Source organism: Myripristis murdjan, chromosome 17 (genome assembly GCF_902150065.1).
Source record: "Myripristis murdjan chromosome 17, fMyrMur1.1, whole genome shotgun sequence".
Classification (NCBI taxonomy): Eukaryota; Metazoa; Chordata; class Actinopteri; order Holocentriformes; family Holocentridae; genus Myripristis; species Myripristis murdjan.
This window is the reverse complement of record NC_043996.1, coordinates 17,544,142-17,568,126: the sequence shown is the minus strand read 5'-3', so window position 1 is coordinate 17,568,126 and position 23,985 is coordinate 17,544,142. Positions and strand designations below refer to the sequence as shown.

Below are 23,985 nucleotides of genomic sequence, written 5' to 3'. Positions count from 1 at the left end.
ACTTGTTTCAAGTGAATTTTGACTTGAAAATTTGCTTGTTTCATTGGCAAAATTTGCCAGTGGAAAAAAGTGAAAATTCACTTGAAACAAGTGAAAATTTGCTTGTTTTATTTTCAAAATTTGCAAATGCTATTTTAAGTGTAATGAGATATTTTGACTAGAAATAAGACAAATATTCTTGGTAAGATTTTGAGTTTTTGCAGTGTGTCAGGAAATTTTGTTTATTCCAAACAGTACATCTCATGAATAGTGACCACTGAAGAAAAAAAAAAAACTCAACCACTAAGAACCTAATATTCTTTTATTGTAATTTTGCTCACATTATATTGGCTTTTTTATATTCTTAAACAACAGGTTTACAAAATAAAAGATCGAACAATACTTTCTCAAATAGTAAACTAAATGAATACAGAGGAAACTTTTTTTTTTTTTTTTTTTTTTTTGCCTTTTTACGTTAATAAAAGACTAGCAGATTTCTTAGCAACACCAAAGGGCAAACAGAGTGCTTTGAGCATACACACTTAAGTGACAAACTGTGATCTTGGTCATTATTGGAGCAGAGTCAACAGTACAGTAGAAGGAGGAAGAAAGAAAAAAAAATCCAGTCAACAGGTGCACACGTATGCACTCACATACACACAAACACATGGAGCAGCCAGGTTCTTGTGTCTACAATGCTGAAAAAAAGCTTATTTTCAAATTAGTTACATGCATATTCATTTCCATAGCAGTATAGGGGCAGAAAGAATTGTAAGAGGGTGGGGGGGGTGTCTCTATGTGGCATCTGTTTTTCACTCACTCCACAGACTTTGCCTGTCCAGATGCACTGACAGGGCATTACATTCCCTTGCATAGATTTCTTGTGGTGTGGAATGGACTGAAAACATTCCCCTGTTGGTTCCTTTAAACTGAGCTGGCCAAAATTGGAATGCTTGATGATCGGAGCCAGCGGTCAGATGTTGAAGACCCGCGACCCACTCTGAAAGACGGCTGAGGGGTTCGGAGGGAGCTTGGTCCTCACCAGCTGTTCCTGAGAGGAGGGAGGAGAGAGACAGACGGAGGCAGAGCAGTGAGCGCTGGGATGGCCCGGGGTATAACAGCAGGTTGTGAGGTGATCAGAGGGAGCGTTTGCCACAGGAGAGAGCAGCAGCTGTGGTGCTGCTCAACACTGGACACGTGAAATGAGAGGAGACTGGCTGAGCTGTGCAGTCAAAGAGCATCAGGTCTGCTGTCGGGGCGCCGGCAGCCTCACTACATCACCACTCCCTGCTTAGTGGCGCTCTGTTCTGCTGATGGCAGCTGTTCTCAAAACCTTACCGGAATCTATCTAGGCTGTGTCAAATAAATGGCCCGTAACGGTGAGATGTTGCCCATATTCTTTTCTTTCTAGCAATTACCGGATGAGTCTGTGAAAATGGGCCAGGCTATTTCAATTCACTTTCCTAGCCGTGACGTATAGGGTAACTTTCATTAAACGCCCAGAGCAGAAATCTATGGAGATTGTAGGCTTTCTGTCCCGGCAGTACACTCAATGTGACTGCGCAGCGACGTGGGTGGAAGGAGGATTGTGTACATGTACACTCTGTAAAAGCTGTCAAAGTTTGTGTGTGTGTGTGTGTGTGTGTGTGTGTGCGCATGTGCTCACCCCCCCTTCACTTCCCCTCCCACACAGTGTCTTTTCCACTCTGTGTAGCAGCCAGGTCTGCCTCTCTCCTAAATTAGATTCATGCTGAAGAAGACCGCAAACCACTGCAACATCACACTTTACCAGAAAGGCAAATGATCCATCATCTGCCATTCAATTCTGTCTTGCTCCCTCCCCCCTTTTTGTCTTCATCACCAAAACATGTCTCTATTGCAACTCTTTCCCTCTCTCCTCTTTCCCCCTACCTTGTTTTCTTCACACTCATTTTGCCTTTTGGTGCCCCCCTTCCCTCTGCATTGCTCTTACTATGAAGCTCACCCTCTCTCCCTGCCAGAGCCCTGCCAACTTGGCACAGATGACTCCTGTAGTCCCGGCAGCGTGGGAAAAGGGAAAAGGTCCAAGTGAAAGGAACGGGGGGGGAGAGAGAAAATAGACAGAAAGGCCAGGCTTGAGGGATGCAAAGGGAGAGGAGAAAGACAGAGAAAGGAAGAGAATGCATGAGGGAATGGAGGAGGTGAACGGAAAGAGAGAAAATGAAGAGGAAAAAGGATCGAATGAGTGCGGAGGAAGGTGAATTTCAGGATGTATTGTCCCTGTAGACTGTCTTACCCGCTGTTTATGCAGTTGAAAGCCATTTCCATCCCTGTACTGTGCATCTGTGTCACTATAGCATATGAAAAACAAGAGTGTTCCTATACATTATATTCAAAAGTTCAAGGAGAATTGCCTGGGAGCTCTCAAACCATTGTACCAAAATGTCAGGGGAATGCTACCTCTAAGCCAAGTAAAAAGGAACAAAACAACCAGGAATGTCTCTTAGAATACCTAAACATGAACAATGCGTTCCCCTGCTGTGGTATTCATTCTCTGTGCTAAATGTGTTGCCCATTCAGTGGTTTTTCCTTGTTCATCCCTGACACACTCTGGATTATAGAGTCCATCTTTGCAAATCTGTCTCCCTTGTGTTGCGGTTGCCGGGCCTGCCTGATTCCAAACACACACACACACACACCACTTCCCTCCCTGCTGTGAGCTCAGCGCTGCAGCCTGGTGCACTCGTTCACGCCAGGCGGACAAGGTTTAACGGCGGTTCTTTCCCTCATTTCACAGCTCGCACTCCCATTTAACAAATCCTCGCCCTCATGGAGTTCAACAAAACACGCCTTTCCTCAGCACAAAAAAGTATCAACATTGCCTGGCAGCGAATTGCCTGATTTTCCCTGCAGCGTAATGTTGAATTAGAGATGGCTACAAGTCCATTACTTTATCTTTTAGGTGGGGGAGAGCACAACTGAACAAACTGATTTGCCCAATAATGAGCTTTTAATGGCCCCCGACTCCTTCATCATCAAAAGCAGACAATTTCGATTTCAGCGGCTTATTTAGATCTTTGCCATTAAGTCTTAAAATGAATGGATACAGTCAGTGCTGCTGGTTGAGTTATTTTGCCATAACATTAGATAAGCAGCCTGACTCTCCGGTGACTCTCTGGTGATAACACAGCTTGGTGTCATAAATGTTGCAAATTGCATCAAGCACAGAATTCACATGATTTGAAGGTCCTCCACAGACAAATCCCAACAAAACATCCCTAGCCAGTGTACTGTGTGGTGGAATGAGATGTGTAGTGCACGGTTATGCTCCTCTGTAAGGGGGCAGTGAGTCAATAATGAGCTGGCAGTGAGTGGGCAGTTGGTGACTGGGGTGGATAATCCAAGATCGACTTGATCTCTTCCAGGCCAGTTTGTGTCACACTGGCAGATTGTGTTGTGGCCAATGAAGATGCATCAATACTGACAGGCTGGGCCACACTGATTTGTATATGTGTGCACATATGTGTGTAATCCTGAATGCATGCAAGTATGTCTGTTTCAAGGGTGAGGTTGGGAGCTTTATAGCTTCTAGGCATTATTTTTACTGTAATGTACACTGTAATGTACCCATGGCCCAGCATACTGCCAACCACCATCATCCCTTCTTAATGTACTGTGAACTCACACTCCAACTGGGCCAGTGATATTAATAGAGCCTGTGACCTACCATTGACACGGCTCATATCGACCTCCACCAGCATCACACAGAACACCAAGGTACATAAAGGCTCCAAAGACATCAAAATAGAGCAGCCATAATTCAGAAAATTACGCAAATGGCCAAAAGGTCATCCGGTTTTCCATTCATGCAGTGATTGCTTTTTTTGGAAACCCTCGCTCAAAAAAAAAAAAAAAAAAAAAAAAACTGATGATGCAGGAGAGAGGGCAAATGGTGCTGTTTGTTCCCCCAAACTACATTTCCTAAAGGTCTCTCCCAGATGCATGTCAGTGTGAGATAGCAGAGATGACAATTGGCTGGCCGGCCAGCGTCTCTGTGTTTGCACGCCCACATATGTCACATCAAACTAGCTGAGCCTGGCCCAGCTCATCACAGCCCCTGCTCTCAAATGACAGATGGCACCGTGTGGCGTGGGCGGGGAGGAGGGATGGCACTAAACCTCTGGAGATTCCCAAAAACTGTTTAGCTTGCTGTCACGCCACAAATGACCTGAGTAACACCACCCAGGGGAGGGGAGAGGGGAAAGGGAATCCGTCCCCTCACCCAGTTTAGCCTACAGTAATCTCAAACAACCTGACCAAATTGATTAGTTCTCAGCTTCCTAAGTAAATCCTCTTGCCTTGTTTTAGTTAGTTTCAGCATGTCTAGTTTTAAAAAATGTCAATCTAACTGTACATCTGTCTCTTTGTCTGCCTGTCTCTCTGTCTCATTATCTCTGAGAACACAAATCTGGGACAAAATGTCCAATCATGTGAATATTTACTTTTCTGTTCCCGTCAAGCCTCTTCTATTCAGGTCAAAGTAATGAGTGGAGCACCAGCAGAGTGTTACCTAATACAGTACATGGCCTGTTTTAAACAGCTGGGTCACTTTGAGCTGCTTAGGGACATGCTGTATCACTTCTGCAAGGCGCCCCAACAGCAACAGGCCACCTGGGACAAGAGTGAAGATGACTTTCAGGAGCGTACTGCAATTTATACCTGTAGCTTGAAAACTACTTTGAAACATCCAGTCCTGCGATAAGTAATGTGCATAATGTGTCCTCTCCACTTGAATGCTTCAAATCCTTTGCTTTGCAGTACGTGTGGTGTGTTGCTAGGCTTTTTAACAGGCTGTGAAAAGAACGAGAGTGCTGGTAATACTGATTTTGAGGCGGTATTGTTGCAGTCTGTTCTTTTGCTTTCAGTGCAGGTCTGTGTGACTCACTACATGAAAGACAAATGGATGGAAAATGTTGGGCTTGCAGAGAAACACAAGTTCTTCCACAGCAAGAGTCGTTGTGCTGTCTACACTCACCTCTCCCTTGGTTCTTAGACTGAGGTCGGTCCTCTCGGGCAGGCTGCTGTGCTGGAGGCTGCAAGGGCTGGGGGCGGCAGTAGCTGGGATGGGAGCTGGGATGGGCTGGGGGACAGACGTGGGCTGGATGTTGGCAATAGTTGAGGGGATGTGGTCCGCCTGGTGCAGCCCTATGGACCTGTGAACCTCGCCACTGTAGGCAGCCTGGTAGCTGGTCTCAGGTGGGAGGTGCGTGGCCTTGTTCCCTGGGCTGGCATATGGAGCTGGGGGATTTTTCCTTGCACTTTTTGCTGGTCTCACCCCTGTCCATGGCCGGTACTCTTGCCTGAGGGGAGAGAGTGGCGTCAGTAGGCTGAAGGAGGGAGAGGTGGAGCAGAACTCTCTATGTAGAGAGCGTAGAGTATATTCAGTATGTGCAAAAGCTTGTATCTGATTGCTTGTGAAGTGCTAGTTTGGAAGGCAACTTTGAACATATTTGAAAATGCTAAATGGTGAAATGACTGACTTTTTGACTATGCGTGTGTAGCATCATTAAAGAATGCATTCATTACCAGAGGTTATCAGCAAATCATTATCATAATTCATCATGCTAGAGTCAACATCTAACCTGCAGTGTGTCTAAAATGCAAACTCAACAATTTTAGCCGATGAATACACCTCCCATCTAGCTAGAACTCCAAGATGATAAAATGAAATGTGTGAGAGAATTATTGATGGCCCCCATTTCCATATGAGCTAGCCTGGTTAACCCTGGGAATCAATGAATTATTTACAAAAGGCATCTAATTAACCACTGCACAGGCAAGGCAGCAGCACATGCCCGCAAGTTTTCCTGCACTCAGCGTGCATCTTGCTCCATGTTGCCCTCAGGACGGAGTGGACAGTGACAGGGTGCTGAAACACCAGGAAGATGCATCCTACCTGTACGAGCTGGTTTTGCCTGCTCCTGTCTCCTGCTGGTCCCCCCACTTCTGCCCCCTGCCCCGCTCCTCCCTCTCCCCCCTCTCCCCCTGTGCTTGGTTGGCATTGTGGTAAGTGTTCACCGGGCTGTCCGAAACACTGTCAGCCCTGCTTCCCCCGTTACTAATCCAAGGGAAATTCTCCTTCCTGGGAATGGGCCAGGGTTTGAAATCCTGCTTGTACTGAGTAACGCTGGGGAAAGGCACACCGGGCGGGTGGTAGTCCTCCCGGGGCTTGTAACTGGGCTCCCTCCGCCCCCTTAGCGACCCCCGGGTCCCTGGGCCGTCGCCGGGCGCTTGTGGGGAGCCATCACGGTGGTCCGGGGTTGAGAAACTATTCCTCGGGGGATGGTCCGTGTTGGAGACCTGCTTGGTGACAGATCGCACCTCTTGCTCGGCGATATCCGAGTAGTTCTGGATGGTCAGCGGGACTGAGAGGTCCGATTTGTCGAACTGATTCCAGAAGCGAGCCAGACAGCACACCCTGCTGATGCACGGCCAAGCCATTCCCCAAACTGTTTGACTTGGAAAGCAAAACAAACAGCGGAGATGAGAGCAAAGAAATCAAACAGAAAAGAAAAAAAGAAACAGAAAAGAAGGGAAACGATGGAGATCAAAGGTTACATTCAGGCACAGTGTCGCCCTGCGTGTAGGTGTCCATTGCTGGGACACTGGGAGCGAGACTGCGCCGTGTCCAAGTGTCCATGTCAGCAGCAGCGGAGTGCCAGCACAGATGAACCGGAGCCGCTGTCTGCCGGCTACCGTCATTGAATATTCCTCTCACGTGGTCTGTGATAGTGCCTCCACGATGCAGAGAAATCCATCGCAAATTATTATCCGCATCTCCATCCGGATCCAGAGTGTCCACATCAGCCCCAAAGATTCATAATCAACCCGTTATTTATTTTCCCGCATATTTCTCGTACACTGAAATAAAATAAATCCTGATTAAAAACATATTTTTCCAGGACCACACTATACTATATGTGAACCACTGACATAAACGTGGTTCTAATGTGTTGCCAGTAGGCTGAGGTTACATAATTAATCTGCAGCGTGAAAGGTAGTAGAAAGGGCTGGTTGACAGCTGATTTTAAATCTCATCAAACCCGGCGCATCCTGAGCTCAAGGGCAGGGTGGATGTGTGTGGAGAATGATTTTTTAATTGAAATAATGCACAGGCTCTTTAATCTCGTTTTTTAATAGCAGCAGAATTTGTGATCATTGCCTCTTAATCCTCATTGTGCCTCGAGCTGTTTCATTTCAGTCGAGTTCATGAAGTTTATCCCCGAGAACAAGCAGAGGCAAAGCCTTACTGCGGCCCATATTGACTGACTTGCTCTGTATTTAACCACTTGCTTTCAAAATGAAATCCATTTGTTAATGTATTATTTAATTAGTCAAATGCTGTTACAGTGTCTCAATTCTAGGGCCTATTGGAGATAGTAGTTTTTTAATATGGCCGTTATATGGGGAGGAACAGGCAGTTGTTGAAGAGCAGCATCATTATTAAGCTGCAAGGAACAGGAGGATACACTTGGATAAGGTACTCTGAATATCAACCCTGAAGCATCTCTCATGAGCATAAAGCATGTGCCTTGGCCCACCAAGGCAGCAGCTCGTCCTCAACACCACTCCTTTCTTTCATAGACAGCCGGAGTCTGGAGCCACTCAATAGTGGAATTAGCAATTCCATGGATGAAGAGATGAGAAGTGCTTTGGCTTCTTTAATGATAGCTGGTGCAGGATTGGCAATAAAATGGAGAAACTGTAAATGATAACAGCAGGAAGGCTCTTAGGACCAAATTGATGTGGAGAAACAGAGTTAATCACAGTTCAGTGAGTGTGAAATGGAGGGGAAGTGCCTGCATGAAGTTAGCAGGATGGCACTTGATGCACTCAAGAAATCAGAGGAGCAGCTTCCCATCACAGTAAGTGGGAGAGGGAAAGAGGAACTCTTCACTTTGAAGAGTTGCTTGCTTCTCAAAGGGAAACAGCAGAGCAGCTTTAGGTTACAGCTCTGTAAAACCAATATCTCTCTGCAGTAAAAGTGAAGTGAGGCTCCTGTATCTGAGCAAACGATAAGTTCAACAGTGAGTTCAAGTTCTCTTTATGCCTGTTCACACCAACAGATCATACAGCTGTAACTGTTTGATGAACAACGCCAATGCTTGTGCCTCACAACTCTAGTATGTAACTGGCAATGCTAGCCAAGCTGCCAGCTGTGGACAACTTTTACACACCAACAAGTAAGGGCATAGGGTGACCATGGTTACCATCAACTTGTAGCATGAAGGATGATTGAGTTGGAAATGCACAGGAGCAGCCTTAAGGTGCAGAAGAACTCTCTGTTCATGAAGGAGTTGTGCTGGTCCATTTTCAACCTGGACCATATTTCCCTATAATTTTCCATTTTACCAATTAATTCTGACCAAAATCTTGTCTGTCTCATCACTACAAAGCTACTCTGATCTTGCCTGACTATAAGGCCAAATCACAGTTAAAAATCAACCTCACAAAGTGCCCAAAGCATATGTTTTTTCAACATATTGATGCTCACTCTGTAATGGTGCATATTTAAATAGTATGTTTTCAGTTTATCCATGGCCTGAGAACACTATTTATTTTTTCACTGCTTTACACTGCTGTGCATGTAGACATGGTGCACATGAACATACTACAGCAATGGCCACAGTAGCACTGAATCTGTAAAAGAAAGGTATGACTTCATCTCATTTCCATGAACATGTTTTACTGGCTCATTACAGCAAAAATGTTATGCATCTCACATCCATTAGGCCTTTTAGGACAGTAATGGAGGGCCATGCACCCTGACAAGTGGGATGTAATTAGCTCTGTGATTAAGCAGTTGACAAGATTTTGGTCAGAATCAACTGGAATGATGGAGAAAGATGCTGAAAATGTCCAAGACTGTAAAAAGCAAGGGGTAGACAGATAACAAGATGCATCCTTCTCTTGCACAAAGAGGACCTCCAAATGGCTCCTGTGGTGGCCAGAGTTGAGATCTTACTCTCCCCCAAGTCTCCAGTCTACAGACTGAGGGGGATGAACACCCAGAGGACAAAAATGTCCAGGTGCTTCTTGCTCAGTGATAAACTCAAAACAAAGATGAGAGAAAATGGAGAAAGGGGCAGCACTGACCTTCCTGCAGGAAAGACAACAAAGATCAGAGGCTCATATGTCAGTCTTTTTGAAAGAACGGAAAGTTGGTGATGCTGTAGCCATACTAATACTGAGACATGAACCATTGTTACTTAATCCCAAACACAGCCTGAAGCCGAAAGGGACTGACATCACACCAAACTCCATGGACTACGGCTCGCTGACAAAAACATTTTGCATTTAATGAAGATATTCATGTCTTGCCTTTGTGTATTTCCTCCTGGGCCTGTGATAAAACTGAATGGTAATATTGAAATTATCCAATATGTATGAGATATCTATTTCCCTTGACTTTCAGATAAATAAGCAGTGCAATAAAATGGGTTAAGCCCCAGTTTTCAGAGTGAATAGTCACCACATCTAGGATAACAGAGGATTGTCACAGTCCTACCCTGCAGTGGTATAGATAACAACAGAATGGCACTCCAGTGTGGAGGAGGAGGACAAAGCTAGAGCTGCTAAAATAATAATTATAGGAGGATGATAGGATATTATGACACATACTGAGCATTTTCCAGTGCATTGAAACAATTTGAAAATAGCAGTGTGACACTACCATCTGCAGGGGATAAAATGACATTGCATGTGTGAATGAATGGGGATGGACATGTTTGAGCATAAACATGTCTTTTGAGTCTGCAGGATCTCCCATAAGCCAAAAATGCTGTTCACTGTATGCTTTTATTTCTCATTTAAAGTAGCAATGTCCCCAAAAAACATACATTGTCTAGGGTCTTTTTCACATTGAAGATGAAGTGACTGTCATCAGATCACTGTCACTCCACCACTCACCACTCTCGTAAAAAACGATTGTCCTTACACAATAAACTAAGAATCACAGTGTTGCCTGACAATTAAATTATATAGTTACCAGACTGAGTACTTGTGCAGTCATTAGTGGACGGTGTGAATAAGATGGGAGAGCTCACACAGCCCTGAGGGGACCTGTGCTCAATGATCTTGTTTATGACAGAGCTCCATCTAGGCTTATACGCTGGGTGTGATTAGTTAAAAATAAGGAATACCACTTTCAAATATAGGGGTTGTCACCCACTTTTGTGACCAAGATACTAGGCTGTACCATGTTAAATGCTCAGATAAAATCAATAAATCAGTAGCCAAACATATGACCTAGAGTGTTCAAGGTGCATTGAGACTTAAGTGGGTAACATAAGTGATGGTTATATATATTTATTCAAAAAAAGTAATCAAGTAAAATTCATTACAGCCTCCACCTCAGGGCGAGGGGTCCGGCAGCTGGTTGTAAGCCCCGGCCTGCCTGTACTGTTCATGGCTGTCACCCTTGCTGCTGGAGCTGTCACCAGCGAGCGGCACATCAGACTAGTCAAATAAGTGAGCCTAATCTACTTCTTGCTGGCAGTCAGACAATTATCTACTAGCTTCACGTCCTCTTCCTCTCAATGCCATTACAGATGACGCGGCTTTCAAAATGATAATGCTTATCACTGCTGTCTGCTGGAACTGTCATGTTTCCAAAATGTCAGATTTTTATTTTTGCATTTTTGAAATGGTTTCATACGCCCAAAACTTTATTCTATTGTCTGTACCCATCGAGGAACGTGTACCCCGTTAAAAATCACAAAAGTTTGCAAAACCACAGCAAATGGAAACATCTTCATATAGTGAGATGGAATGGTAATTTTTATTCAAAGGCACTGTGGTGTAGGAGCATGGATCCCCGTGCTAATATTGTGATGATGGTCAAGACTTTTGGAAAGAGCAGTGTAAAACTACCCAAATATGACATTATCTTGTTCTACACAATAGTATATAGAAAGACAAATGAACACTATGCACAAATCAGCAAAGTGCTGGATCAATACTAAACAATACTAAGTCATACTGATCGGATGTCATCAGTCCCAGGTTTCCTTGATGGTTTGCCTTCCTGTTATTTGGGCAGCCATCAAGAGGCAAAGGTTTATAATATGCTGTGAGTGAGATTGAAATTTGTAGGTTTAAATCAATGCAGCTATAATGTCCTGATGGTCAAAAAACTCAAATCTGTCCCCACTCTCTCTTGCGTAGCTCCACTCTTCTGATCTTACCGCTGATTGTCTTGGGAAGCTGCTCCACAAACTCAACCTGGAGACAGCGCAAAGACGGAAAAGAAACATAATGTTGCAGACGTCCAATATTACGGCATGCGGTTTCCCTACTGATTTGACAGTACCTTGCGTGGATACTTGTAGGGCGAAGTCATTTTCTTCACGTGTGTCTTCAAGTCTTTCACAAGCTGCTCTTTGTCATGAGATCTGTACTCTGGTGTCAGCACAACAAATGCTTTGACAACCTGGAAGGAGGAAAATACTGCTCAACAATGTTCACATTTAAACTCATTAATAATACACAGTACACAGACTATGAGGGTGTTTGCTTCTGGATTCAGTTCCGCTGAAGCAGTTTCTTGCAATTTCTATCACCACTGAAATTTGCTTTTTTTTTTTTTTTTAACAGTTGTAATCAACCAACAGTTAGATTATTTTTTTTTGCCATTTCTGCTGTAGTTGATAGTGACAGTAGAGAGACAGGAAGGGCAGAGGAGAAACAGCAAAGGGCTTGGGCTTGGATTTGAACCCAGGTCACTGCAGGAAGGACAGCATTGATAGGTGGCACACACTCTGCAGGTGAGCTACAGGTGAGCCCCATCAGCCAACAGTGGTTTAACGGCATACCTCTCCTCTGATTGGGTCAGGGCTGCCGACCACCGCTGATTCGGCCACAGCCTCATGCTCTATCAAAGCATTCTCCACTTCAAACGGGCCGATCCGATACCTGCCACCACCACCATAAGAAGTAATTTAATATTAGTTAATAGCTGATGTGAAGTTGATCAATTCAATGTGGTATATGAAAAGAAAAAAAAAAGAAAACTGCGGATGATACCCGGCTGAGAGGATGACATCGTCAGCTCGCCCCACAAACCACAGGTAACCATCCTCATCCATCACTCCCCTGTCCCCGGTCAGGTAGAAATCCCCCCTGTAACACTCCTCCGTCTTCACTGGGTCACCCTGGCCATGTCAGTGTGTGTTCATTTCAACAGCAAACAAGATGGAGATGCTGTATGTTACAACCAATCAGTCTTGGTGTGGACTGCATAATTAAACTGTGACAAAGCTGATCACACTGACTCCTGTTTATTCTGGTGTGTGTCCTGTGCTGCGGCCGTCACCACATGTAAAATTTTTCGAAGGCTTTAGTTTACAAAAGCACAACTAGGTCAGCTGGTGGGGAGGAGGTGGTCATGTGGTCAGAGCAGCAGAACAATGATGGGAAGGTTGCCAGTTCAGTCGATGGCGCTGAGCTATGAAAGGAGACGGCATGATGCCTTTTATTGACAATACCAGCAGAAAGGAAACATAATGAAGTGGGGCGTGTAGAGTTTATCAGTTTACCCATATATCGACCAATATCTGCCTTTTTTTCAATACTGGTTATCACTGCTGCCATGTCTTCTCTCTCCAGTATGGAAGAGGTTATTCTCTAGGTCTTTTTTTTTTTTTCAATATCATCTATTCTTCTATTTTTTTGCAGTTCCATTATTCTCTGTTCTTTTTGCATATCAAATCATTTCATTAAAGTAGTCTAATAGTTTTCTTGTTTGATTTTTTTGACATGTAATTTCTAAATTTAAAGATACTGATTATTTGCACAAAATATTGGCCTCGGCAGTCTAAGTTAAGTGAATACATGTCACAATCAGTGTTGGTCTTGAAAAAAAAAAAAAACACTTTAAGCATTTTCTCACTTTGTTGTAGCGTGAAAAAAATAACATAAAATATCTATATTGACCTATATCATTGTCTATATGATCAAATGCTATTATTAAAGGTCAGAATTTCAAACTTTGAAAGACCCTAACGCCGACTCCTGCATTTTGTTAATAAATAGCCCAGGGCTTAACAGTATCATTCATTGGGGGTGACTTATTAACTGCTGCCTTGATAGCCTTGTCTTAATCTTCTCTCCTTTTGCATATCATGTTTACTATAATGACCAGTGAGTCCAAGTCAAATCATTCAAAGCGTTTTTACTCACAGTATATTCAGTGAAGAGAGAGAACGGCTTGAGGGGTTTCACTCGGATGGCAAGGTTTCCCTCCTCTCCCCGGGGCAAAACAGCACCGTCGTCATCCACAACCTGAGAAACAGCACAAATTCTTGACCCTAATTCTTTAGCTCCTGCAGGCATACTTGCACTTGCGGGCTATTTTATTTATTTTTTTTTTTTTTACCTGTACATCATATGCTGGCGATGCCTTTCCAAATGATCCAGGCTTTATCTTCATCCCCTTGAAAGTAGCAGCCACCAAAACCTAAGCAATCACAGCATTAAAATAACCCTCACTGGACCAGTAAGCGTAACCAGAATCTAACCTGGTTTTAGACTTATTATTGTAACATTATTGTTTAGGTCACTCACGGTTTCAGTCTGTCCATATCCTTCGTAGATATCTAATCCCGTGGCCTCCCTCCACTTCTTCATTACCTCTGGATTAATGGGCTCACCGGCACACAGGCAATGCTGCAACGACTTGAATTTGTACCTGACACAGAAAAGAAATGATGTTTCAGTCACTCTGCCCCTCACTTTGAATTGGCAGTAAGATAAGCGCATCTATACCTGACACCAAATCAGAATAAATACACATACTTGGCCACATCCTCTTGAACAAGCATGCGGTACGCAGTCGGAGCTGTGCAGAATGTTGATATCGGGTAGCTGGAGAGGGTCTGACGTGAAAAGAAAGAGACACAATTGAGGTGCAGGACTGGAGTTTACCAATTCCCGAGGTTAGTAAAGAAGACGATGCCGATCGTCCAACTCCCTGTGGCAATTAATCTCAGCATCTGCCATGTTCACTTACCGTTAGCACGGTGGAGCTGTCAAAACGAGGCATGTGATGTATGAAGACACAGGCTCCCTGGATCCAAGGGGCATAGACGCTACTCCAGGCTGACTTAGCCCAGCCGGTATCTGATGTGTTCCACAGCACGTCCTGGTCTGTCAGGTCCAACCAGTACCTCCAGGTAGAGACGAGACAACTGGTGAGATCTTAAGGGCTCTATTAACACGCTTGGAGCTGTCACTTCTGGAAAAATATCTATTTACGAAGTCTGTAACAACCAGGCATGGAAAATATTTTGGTGCACATACTCGTATACAGTGCTTAAGGATGATTTTGAGGCGCTGCCACTTTTACCTGAATGTTTCCATTTTGTGAGAACTTATACTATTTGCTTCACTAGATTTCAGAGGGAAATATTGTACTCTTTTGTGCACTACACACAACCGACTGTTACAATTACTAGTTACTTTGCACAGACAGACTTTTACATGCAAAACATTCCATAAGCTCATAAGATATGATGCATTGTGAGGTTGTAAGTGCCTCAACATGATATTGAGTTGTCACATTTCATGCCACCTGGACACCAATGCTCAAACAATTAAAGTTCTTGCAGGTTAATGAATCAATAATTTAACAATCTGAAAAAAAAAAAAATCTGAATACTTCTGAATGTATTACACAATGCTTCATCTAAAATCATCCAGAAGCTGCTGAACTTACCTGCCATTGACAGTGAGACCTATGCCATAACTACAGTGGCTGTGCTGGGTCATTTTAGGCAACCCTGTGGTGCCACTGGTGAAGAAGATGGTCATAGGATCATCACTGCGAGTCTCCACACATTCATGGTCACTGGCCACATTACTAAATAGAAGCAGGGAGAATTTTTTGAGTTAAATGAGCACTGAAATTATTTAATCAGCTTTAACTGAACCTTGACACCGAGACAATTCTGCAGCCTTGTCGTGGTACATACTTCATCAGATCACCAAGGTTTCTCCAGCCATCTCTGTTCCTATTAGAAACTAGTATTTTGGACTGCAGGGAAGGACACTGACTGGCTACATCCTCCACCAGTGGAGCGATGGACTCATCTGTGATGATACACTTGGCCCCTGAGGTCTGCAGCCGGTGCAGGATATCTCTGGCTGTCAGCTGAGAGGTGCCAGGTAGGAGCACTGTACCTGTAGCAGCCGTGTCAGAGCAAGGGAGAGGGTTAACAGCTAACTACACACAACAAATAAACTGTATAAACCCATGTTGCAGTCGCAGAGGGATTTGGTAGCAATGTAAGAAATCATAAAATGCAAGAGGAACTCATGATAAAACAATAAACACATGATAAGACAATGCAAATGCACATTTTATGTCAGGGCTGCACTAAAAACACAAACTCCTGGAATTTGTCCTCCACGGTGTTTATGAACTGCAGCTACCTAATAAACACCTTCTTCTTGTTACAGTAAAACGATAGCCTACAATCATTTACCTGTCCTGAGACATGCAATGTTGACGAGCCACCACTCAGGGATTCTGGGTAGAATGAGGAACAGCCGGTCCCGCATGTTGAGCTGACACAGTCCCGACAGCACATTGGCCAGTTTTCTTGAGTGGAAGCCCAGCTCTTCAAAACTCCACTGAATCTCCTGTTTTCTGTCATTCACCCACCACAATGCAGGCGTAGCTGCTCGCTGTCCGACCTGCAGGCCACAGGGGTAAGGGTAAGTTGTGCTTGGTGGTTTACTTAGGTTAATAAGCAGGAAAAAAAATATGTTTAGTTGTTCATTCATTTGCCTTGAAAAATTTGAATGCAGTTTCATATCACCATTGCAGCATCACAATTTATTCTAGGGTCAAATCTCTGCTCAGTAATAAAAAAAAAAAAATAGCATAAAAAAAAAAAAAAAAAACATGATGTATGAGTTATAAAGACTGATCTGTGCTTGCCTTCTCCTTTTCTGCCCACTTGTCCATGACATCTCTGGCAAAGTTGAAATATTCTGGGATTTGAGGGTTGAAGTCGTGTTTTATGCTCTCGTAGTCAGAAAAGTTTTTGGGAAGAGATGCCTTGTGTCTTTGAATCTGGCTCGCAGTTAGTCTAGACCTGGTCAGGGTCCTGTACTGGGAAGGAAGGGTGTTAATACTGGTCCTCATCTGGGGGGAGAACAAGGGGTCGGTGGTGGGGTTAGTGTCAGAAAATGCAGATAAACGCACTCAAACTCTGGATTACACGTTCAAAGCTTTAAATTGCGTATAAAAGATGTAATCGATGCATATTCGTGATGATTAATTAATGATGGTCTTACCGTGTGAAATAAATGACGATCTAAATATGTGCTGAGAGTAGAGCAGACTGTCAACACCCGATTACCTCCTCAAGTGACCGAAAGCAGTGTGTAGGTAGACTCGTCTCGGGGTTGCCACATCCGGCAAAAACCCTCACACACCAAGCTCCTACAACAGCGCTAAGTAAAGCCGTTCTGGTCAAGCCTCTTTATTGTAGGTTGCCTGCAATTGTCATGTCCTGTCATTGATGAATTTGTGCAGCTTAAAGCGACTTTTAACTTTGAACATTTACACAGAGCATGGGTTCACAAGTAAAGGAGGCCCAAAAAAATACAGTCGTTCAACAAAAAATTAAATCCCAACCAATTGGCGGAAAAATCGCCAACCTGGCAACCCCGGGTAGACCGCTTACTTTTGTGCTGCTTTCAAGGTTGTCCGGAATATCGTACTCTAACGTCTCTTTTCTCCAAAAGTGAGATAAATTCACCACGTTTATTCATTCATTTATCTTAAACAACATGCTAGCACAGTAACGGCGCATTATAAGCGACAGGACATGGGCTTTAATCGCCACTTTTAAGACTCAGATTTTCAAACTCCCTTGTTTGAATTTTTTGAAACCGTACGACACGCAAACGCTACAAGAGGTTGTTCATTAGTCCGCTGTCTGGTGTTGTTGGTTAACAACTCTTTTAAAACCTGACAGCGACACTTTAAGCCAGGTAGGCAGCGACACCCTCGGGTCAAAACACGAGAGTGCAAGCGTTTTTGGTTTGGTTTGGTTTGTTCTGTCAGCGGCTCAGATACCAGACACATGGCCAAAGTGTAAAAACGGAGGTAAATGTTCCCACTGGCCTTAAATAAGGCAGAATGGAAATGAACCGAAAGCGAAATTACCTCGCTCATCATGTGTACTCACCCTGCACTCTCAACAGGTCACTGAAGGCAATTTAACACTTCCGGCCACAGCCTTCAAAATAAAACCTTTACTTACAAATACGTATTTAATAAGTTAATGTCAGCTCCCCGACAGGCATCCATTTATCTTCACTCTCTCTGTTCTGGATGTTAAAAACTCCAGCCTACAATGTTAAAATGTAAGTTTAAAGTGTTTAGAAGTTTGTCAATTAAAATGTGGGGCTGGATTGTGTTAAAAGCTGAGGAAAAGTCCACAAATAGCAGCTTGACATGATTTTTGTTTCCTTCAAGATGTTTAAAAGCCAGATTTAATAAAGTGGCAGTAGCATCCTCTACTCCACGGCCAGCCCTATCAGCAAATTGTAGTGGGTCAAATAGATGTTCCGTCTTAATAAGATCTGTCTTTATCAATTTTTCCAAGGACTTCATGACAAGGGAAGTCAGGGCCACAGGTCTGAAATCATTAAAAACCCTGGGGTTAGTGGTTTTAGCCACAGGTATTCTGTGGACTGCTTCCAACACTTTGGCACCCTCTGCTGGTTGAGTGACAGCTGGAGGATATGGTAAAAAATGGGATAATGGTAAAAAATGGGCTAATTGATCTGCACAGGAGGAGAGCAGTCGGACCCGGGCTTTTTCCAGCTTTAGAGAGTTTAAAAGATCTGGCCACAGAGGAAACACTGAAGGGAATACGACCAGGACAGGATAGTTTGTTTTTCAAATTTAAGATTTCATTACTAAAAGTAAAGCCATCAAACCTAAGATAAAACTTGTTGAATTCCTGTGCCAATTGGTTATCAGATTTGAAAAGTGTGTGAGGTTTTTAGCTTTTCTCATTGACCCAAGGCAGCCTGCTCTCATGCACATACATCCATGCATGTTATTACATACGTCACATAACCGGGCCATGATGTCACAGCCCATAGCCTGTATAAAGGGTAGACACAGACTGGGTGGGTGCAGACGCAGCAGGGAAAGACACAGGCAAAGAGGCCAGGCATGAGGATGTGATGAAATATGATATTTCACACAATATCACAGAGGCAGATCTTCCTCCATCCACAATGCACACCGGAGCTCATGAACCACCTGGATGTAATACCACACATTCTCCACAACCACGGCAAAGCAGAGGCCACAGGGCCCACCCCTGCTGCGGCTGAACAAGCCATTCTGCATCTGAACACAGCGGCGGGTCCAACCTCCCTCAATCCAACCAATCTCCGACCACAACCACAACTGAGATGAAAGACACCCTTCACACCTACATCAGAGTGTATGTCCTTGAAGATATTATGAAAAGGGTATCATGCAGGATATCACAGATGCAGGTCACCATCCACTCTTGCAACACACTGCAGGTTAAACACACAGAAGATCCAAAGAGTGGGTAATATATTTGGGGGTGTGACAAAACATTGTGATGAATTATCACACGTGATATCACAGAGGCAGGCTGCACAAAATGCACCTGAGCTGATGAGACATCTGAATGTGATATCAGACATGGAAAACCTGGACATGAAATGACTGGATGTGGGCATACCACAGAATAAAAGCAAACCTAAATGCCCCAGCCTGTGGAAGCACCTTCACTCAAAGATGTCTGACTCTGGACTCATGAGTAATATCAGAGCAAGCCTGAACACATCACTGGGTTAGCTTCACAGGAGCCTGGCATGACTGTTTGCTCTTAATACTCTGCTTGCTATACTGCTTGCGATTGGCATACTGTTTCTATGTCTAACACTTACCTGTTTTCTCTACAGCACTTGCAGTAGGTGTCCTTGCTTACAATGCTGTCTTTTATTAAACCCAACATTAGCTGATGAAGAGAAAACAATTTACTGAAGTTGTTGAGCTGGAAAGCTAGGCCAAGGGTGTAGGCGATAGGTAGTCCACAATCCTTCAAAATCTTGTCCTGAAGTGTGTTAACAGACAAATCATGTCTGATGTAACTAATAAAATGCATTGCAACAAATTGCATGTCTGATTATGCAAGATGAGGGACAATACCAAACAGAACAGCAGGGCACCCCTGGAAGCCCAGCAGGAACAGAGCTCCAGAAAGCAGAGACTCTGGGATGAAGAGAAAGAAGTGATGGAGAACATGACAAAGAACATTCAGGGAGATGAGGAAAGAGACTGGGGAGGCAGGGGACATCATGGAGAACGTCCGAGGTGAGAAACAGATTCTCCTTCAAAGCAAAAGAGAACTGACACAAAATGTCAGACACTGAGGCTGTGAAACAAAAAGACAAGATTTTCTTCTTCAAGGGACAGTTTAGCATTTAGAAGGAGGAAAATTCATGCTCTGCAGTCGTAGCTCTTCAAACAGAAGAGACTTTGGATTAAAGAGAAAACTGGAGGATGTGGCAAAGGAGATGGAGAGACATCAGGGTACAGGAGCTGCACAGCTATCCACGGTTTAGCAGGAGAAGGAACACAATGGGAAGGCAGGGAAGATTGAAATAAAGAACTTATTTATACAGGCTCCTCTCAAACAAAGAAAGACCTGAAGCAAAATGCCACATAATCGAGGAGAGTTTTGGGGACAAAGATAAAGAAATCTCCTTCCTTGTGGAATGTCTAAACATCCAGAGGGAGGAGAAGGAGAAGAGTGTGGCTGAGAAGGAGAGAGAGTGGCAAAACCAGAAGGAACAATCGGAAAACACATGGAAAGCTACAGAGAACAGCCTGCTCTCCAAAGTAGCTAACCCCTCTGGAGGACAGCTGTCAGAAAAAGACATCAATGAGGGAAGCAACAGGCATTCACAGATGGTATAATTACCAAATTCAAGAAACAAAATGACAGGACTTTGTAGAGGAAACTCAAAGTATCCTGACCAGAACGAGCCAGGCAGAAAAAAGACAGAGAAGCAATAGGAGCATGGCCAAACCAAGTCAATAAAACGAAAGAGGACAACAGAAGAATGGAGAGAATGTGGCTGAGGAAGGAGGAGGAGTGAGAGAAGAAGGAGACCATGTCGGAGGAGGTGAAAGTCCAAATTGAAAAGAACATCCATGTACAGTAGTTTCACTGCTCATTTTGGTCTAGTATAATAGGACATTCGTTAACACTGAGTTACGTGGTGTTGACACAGGCTCCACCACATTGGCTGTAAGTTTAAACATTGATATGCATTGAATTGTTGGTTCAAAAACATTGACATCTCAACATGTTTGTTGTTTTGCAGAAACATAAAATGACAAAGTGTCATTCTGGCGACTGGGTTGGACATAAATTCCTGCTTAGTTTTGACTAAGCACATCCTCACATGACTAAACATTACCTACAACCTATTATTCTAGACCAAAATGATCACGTATTGATCACGTTTTCAAGTTTCCCATTGTTGAATAACGTGAGAAACAAATGCTATGTTAGGAGGCAAGTGGGGAGGTGGATGGCAGGAATTTAGGCTTCATACTTGCTGTGGTGTCGACGGCATGAACGGCAGAATAATGCAATTACGACCTGAACAGTGCTGGACAGTGGTCAGAGCTCTGTAGCTGAGCCATGCACAGAGCAATTTTTTGCAACAACATGGCACAGCGCCGTGGAGGCAGTATTGGATAAACAGATAATGATCAGTTTAAGCGCCGTTTCAACCGCATGAACCATGAATGTGCTGCCGTTCACTCACACCGTGCCACGCCATTTGTGCCATGAGCACCATCAACACAAAATGGAGCATAAATTAGCCTTCTTTTCCCATCCTTAACTATAATGATGAACCGTTTTCCTAAACTTAACCATGACTTTTTCCTAAAGCTAACCAAGTGAATTTGGTGGTTAACAGAGCAAACGAAGCAAACAAAAGTGACTAAAGTAGCTAACAAGCTACTGTTAGCTGATGTTAAGTAATGCTTAGTCACATGACGCTGACGTAGGCTCCACCACATTGTGAGTTTAAATGTTGATATGCAACATATTTTGGGGTCAGACGTGTCCACTCCATTTGGTAAGGAAAATGCATCCAGCAACTTGACAGACACATCAGAGTCATTGTCAATAGGAGGGAATGGGTTTGTGATGAATCTGACAATGTCCTCCATGGCATGCATTTACTGAAAACACCTGTCAAATTCAGCTGCCACTTTATCCAAATGGGCACAGAGCTGTTTAGGTTTAGCTTCTCTCACATCCTCTGCCAAGTCTTTCCAGGTGTGTGAAGTGTGTCAGTCTCCAATTTCTCAACTGTCCACAGACCCACTTTGGCTTTGAAAGCATTGACAGCATTAATCATGTGTCTTTACCCTGCAGTTCAAAGTTGAGCTCGTTCACTTTGGCCATCAGGTCTGTCTGTCAGCCGGACTACATGTGCAATACATTGTTTTAACGCACACCTGCCAGCCAATCAGAAGAGAGCATTCACACAGACCATGATTTAATCTCCATACAATTTACAACATAGTAACAACACTATTTAAAGAGATTCAATAAGAAATTGTAAGGGAGATTTCCATCAATGCTACTATTCAAAGTAGACATCATCTCAACATAATGACAAGTTTATCTAACCAATGCATCTATTGATAAATATTATGGTGGGAAACACACACACACACACACACGCACGCACGCACGCACACAAACATATTCATTGATTTTATTTTGAACAATCAGTCATTTCTAGGGTCAATAAACTCTGAGAGTGTGCAGTTTATTTTCAAAATAATACTTTTTACATCAAACCTCTTAGTCAGGCAAAATCTAACAAAGAGCGTTTGTTTCTTTAAATATTCAAATCAAATCAAATCAAACTTTATTTATATAGCACCTTTCATACATAAAAGAAATGCAACACAAAGTGCTTTACATTAAAAGACATACACCCCCAATCCCCCACCCCCTCATACGCACTCACACACGCACACACACAAATACAGCAAACTACACACATGCATACACCCCAGGCATACACCCCACCCCACCCCAGCCCACCCCAACCCAGAGATAAAATAAAATAAAATATGCATTATTATGAAGATATTGTAAATGTTTTCATACCTGGAATTTTAATCAGTCTTTGCCGGGGCAAAAATCCTATTGTTCTTTATTCCCATGCGTTAATTCAGTTTTTGTTGTTATTGTTGTTGTTGTTTAGCTCTCTTTTAACACTGTGACCATTCAGTTTGATAAATTCGGCACATGATATTATAGATTAAAAATTTGCCGAAACTAAGGGTCTCAGTGAATTGACATTTCTGACCACAACTCAGCTATTAATTAATATTGTTGTTTCCCCCACATGCATGCGGGTTTTCGTTTTTATTATGAGGAACAACTTCACTTCTTAATTCTGGCAACCTCTTCAGGCCATTGTAAAGTGCCACTTTGAAGTCAATAACACCTTACAGATATGACTGATTTTTTTTTTTTTTTTTTTTTTTTTTTTTTTTTCCCATTGGATGGGTTCAATTATTCACCTCGCCTCAATTAACAAATTCTGCTAAAGTGTCAGTAATCGTTTCAAACAGGTGTGTGGCGTATAAAGCTGTTGTTAACAGAGTGAATCAAATGTAATCGTCCGTTATTGTGAGAAATTACGAGGAGCGCTTGAATGCGGCACAGTCATCCCCGCCGTGCAGGGATTTAAATGTTTAATCAGACTGCTCCGCCTCTCGGTTGCGAATGAGCGTCAACAGGAAACATCAATGCGCTGCGTACAGCCGGGCGGGGGCGAATAACGTGTTCATGCACTATGAAAAGTTTTCCGCATTGTCTGTCGATTCTTATAGAAAAACATGCATATAGCCTAACAAAATCGACTGACTTGTAGCGCTTTACTCCAAAAGTTATCGCACTGTGCTGCTGCGGCTTCATGCTGGGAAATAAGCGGACTTAACGGGGACATTACCGACAATGCTGGGTGAATGACTACAACACGTGGATTTGCCCAAAGCTATTTACTTTTTCATTGGCTCAGTGTCTTAGGAGGACGCTTAATTTCGTAAGTAGTCTTTGAAGCAGAGAAGATTGTTTTTAATGGCAAAGTAATATATAAGTAAAATGATTGACTGGAAGTTTGGAGGCAGGTGCCAAAAGTTATGTTCAGCAGCACATGCGCAGTGTTGTGCCTGTGGATTCTGTTACATCTTGTGTCTAACCTCAAAGCATTATGAAGCCAGTGATGTTAATTTTTCTAGTTTGTATGTTTTAAGATGTTTGAAACGAGCTTGCTTTGTGAGGCAAGCCTGGTGAAGTTTGGATTTTGCGTCATATTGTTTTTTTTTTGTTTGTTTGTTTGTTTGTTTGTTTTTCCCATCATGCCAGTGAACGAGAATATGGAGCACATGCCAGATGACAATTCCAGATACAAAGATGTTGACTACTGGGAGGAGAGATACAAGACAGAGCAGTGCTTTGACTGGCTGGGCGACTTCTCCAAATTCCAGCACCTTTTGGAGGGACACATGAAGAAAGATGACTCCATTCTTGTGCTTGGTTTGTAGGCTGTCTTTTTCTATTTATTGATAGGTTTTGATCAACTTTAATATGACTGGCTGGAAAATTATGTGATGTGGTAGCCCAACAGAGAAAATGTTCAAACATGTTAAGGTTAGAGTATGTTTACATAAGCCACTATAAACATACAGTCATCATAATCATCAGTGCCAAGTAGGCCTTAATGTGGTTTTGGCACAGATGGTCTCAGTGCATTCAAAGATAAAGCTAAAGTCTCTTAGTTTTTTTTTTTTTTTTTTTTTTTTTTGCTTTTGTTGATTGCTTTATTACTGAGTGGTTAAGTATTATGAAGCATTAT

General features: G+C 43.2%; 3 protein-coding genes across 4 annotated transcripts in view; 1 reads left to right on the top strand and 2 right to left on the bottom strand.

The window, feature by feature from the left end:
* Positions 1-418: 418 nt before the first annotated feature.
* map6d1 (MAP6 domain containing 1) lies at positions 419-6,670 on the bottom strand. Its single transcript, XM_030074584.1, has 3 exons — positions 5,915-6,670; positions 4,994-5,318; positions 419-1,030 (listed from the first exon to the last, which is right to left on the bottom strand). Exons 1-3 carry the CDS (start codon positions 6,457-6,459, stop codon positions 953-955), a joined length of 948 nt encoding a protein of 315 aa, XP_029930444.1. The 5' UTR covers positions 6,460-6,670; the 3' UTR covers positions 419-952.
* Positions 6,671-10,674: 4,004 nt separating this feature from the next.
* Positions 10,675-17,247, bottom strand: acsm3 (acyl-CoA synthetase medium chain family member 3). 2 transcript variants are annotated; one of them, XM_030073551.1, is made up of 14 exons: positions 17,217-17,247; positions 15,959-16,165; positions 15,501-15,711; positions 14,988-15,195; positions 14,732-14,875; positions 14,027-14,183; positions 13,813-13,892; positions 13,582-13,705; positions 13,394-13,474; positions 13,198-13,299; positions 12,043-12,170; positions 11,832-11,931; positions 11,330-11,449; positions 10,675-11,241 (listed from the first exon to the last, which is right to left on the bottom strand). In XM_030073551.1, exons 2-14 carry the CDS (start codon positions 16,163-16,165, stop codon positions 11,155-11,157), a joined length of 1,749 nt encoding a protein of 582 aa, XP_029929411.1. In that variant the 5' UTR covers positions 17,217-17,247; the 3' UTR covers positions 10,675-11,154. The 2 variants fall into 2 exon arrangements, with proteins under 2 accessions (XP_029929411.1, XP_029929410.1); XM_030073550.1 differs by lacking the exon at positions 17,217-17,247 and adding an exon at positions 16,318-16,548.
* A 5,637-nt stretch (positions 17,248-22,884) lies between these two features.
* The window catches only part of ece2a (endothelin converting enzyme 2a), an 83,562-nt gene continuing 82,461 nt past the window's right edge, over positions 22,885-23,985 (top strand). Inside the window, exons 1-2 of the mRNA XM_030074682.1 lie at positions 22,885-23,172; positions 23,496-23,666. Of these exons, the coding sequence (XP_029930542.1) occupies positions 23,507-23,666 (160 nt within the window). The 5' untranslated portion in view covers positions 22,885-23,172; positions 23,496-23,506. The remainder of the gene's footprint in view (positions 23,173-23,495; positions 23,667-23,985) is intronic.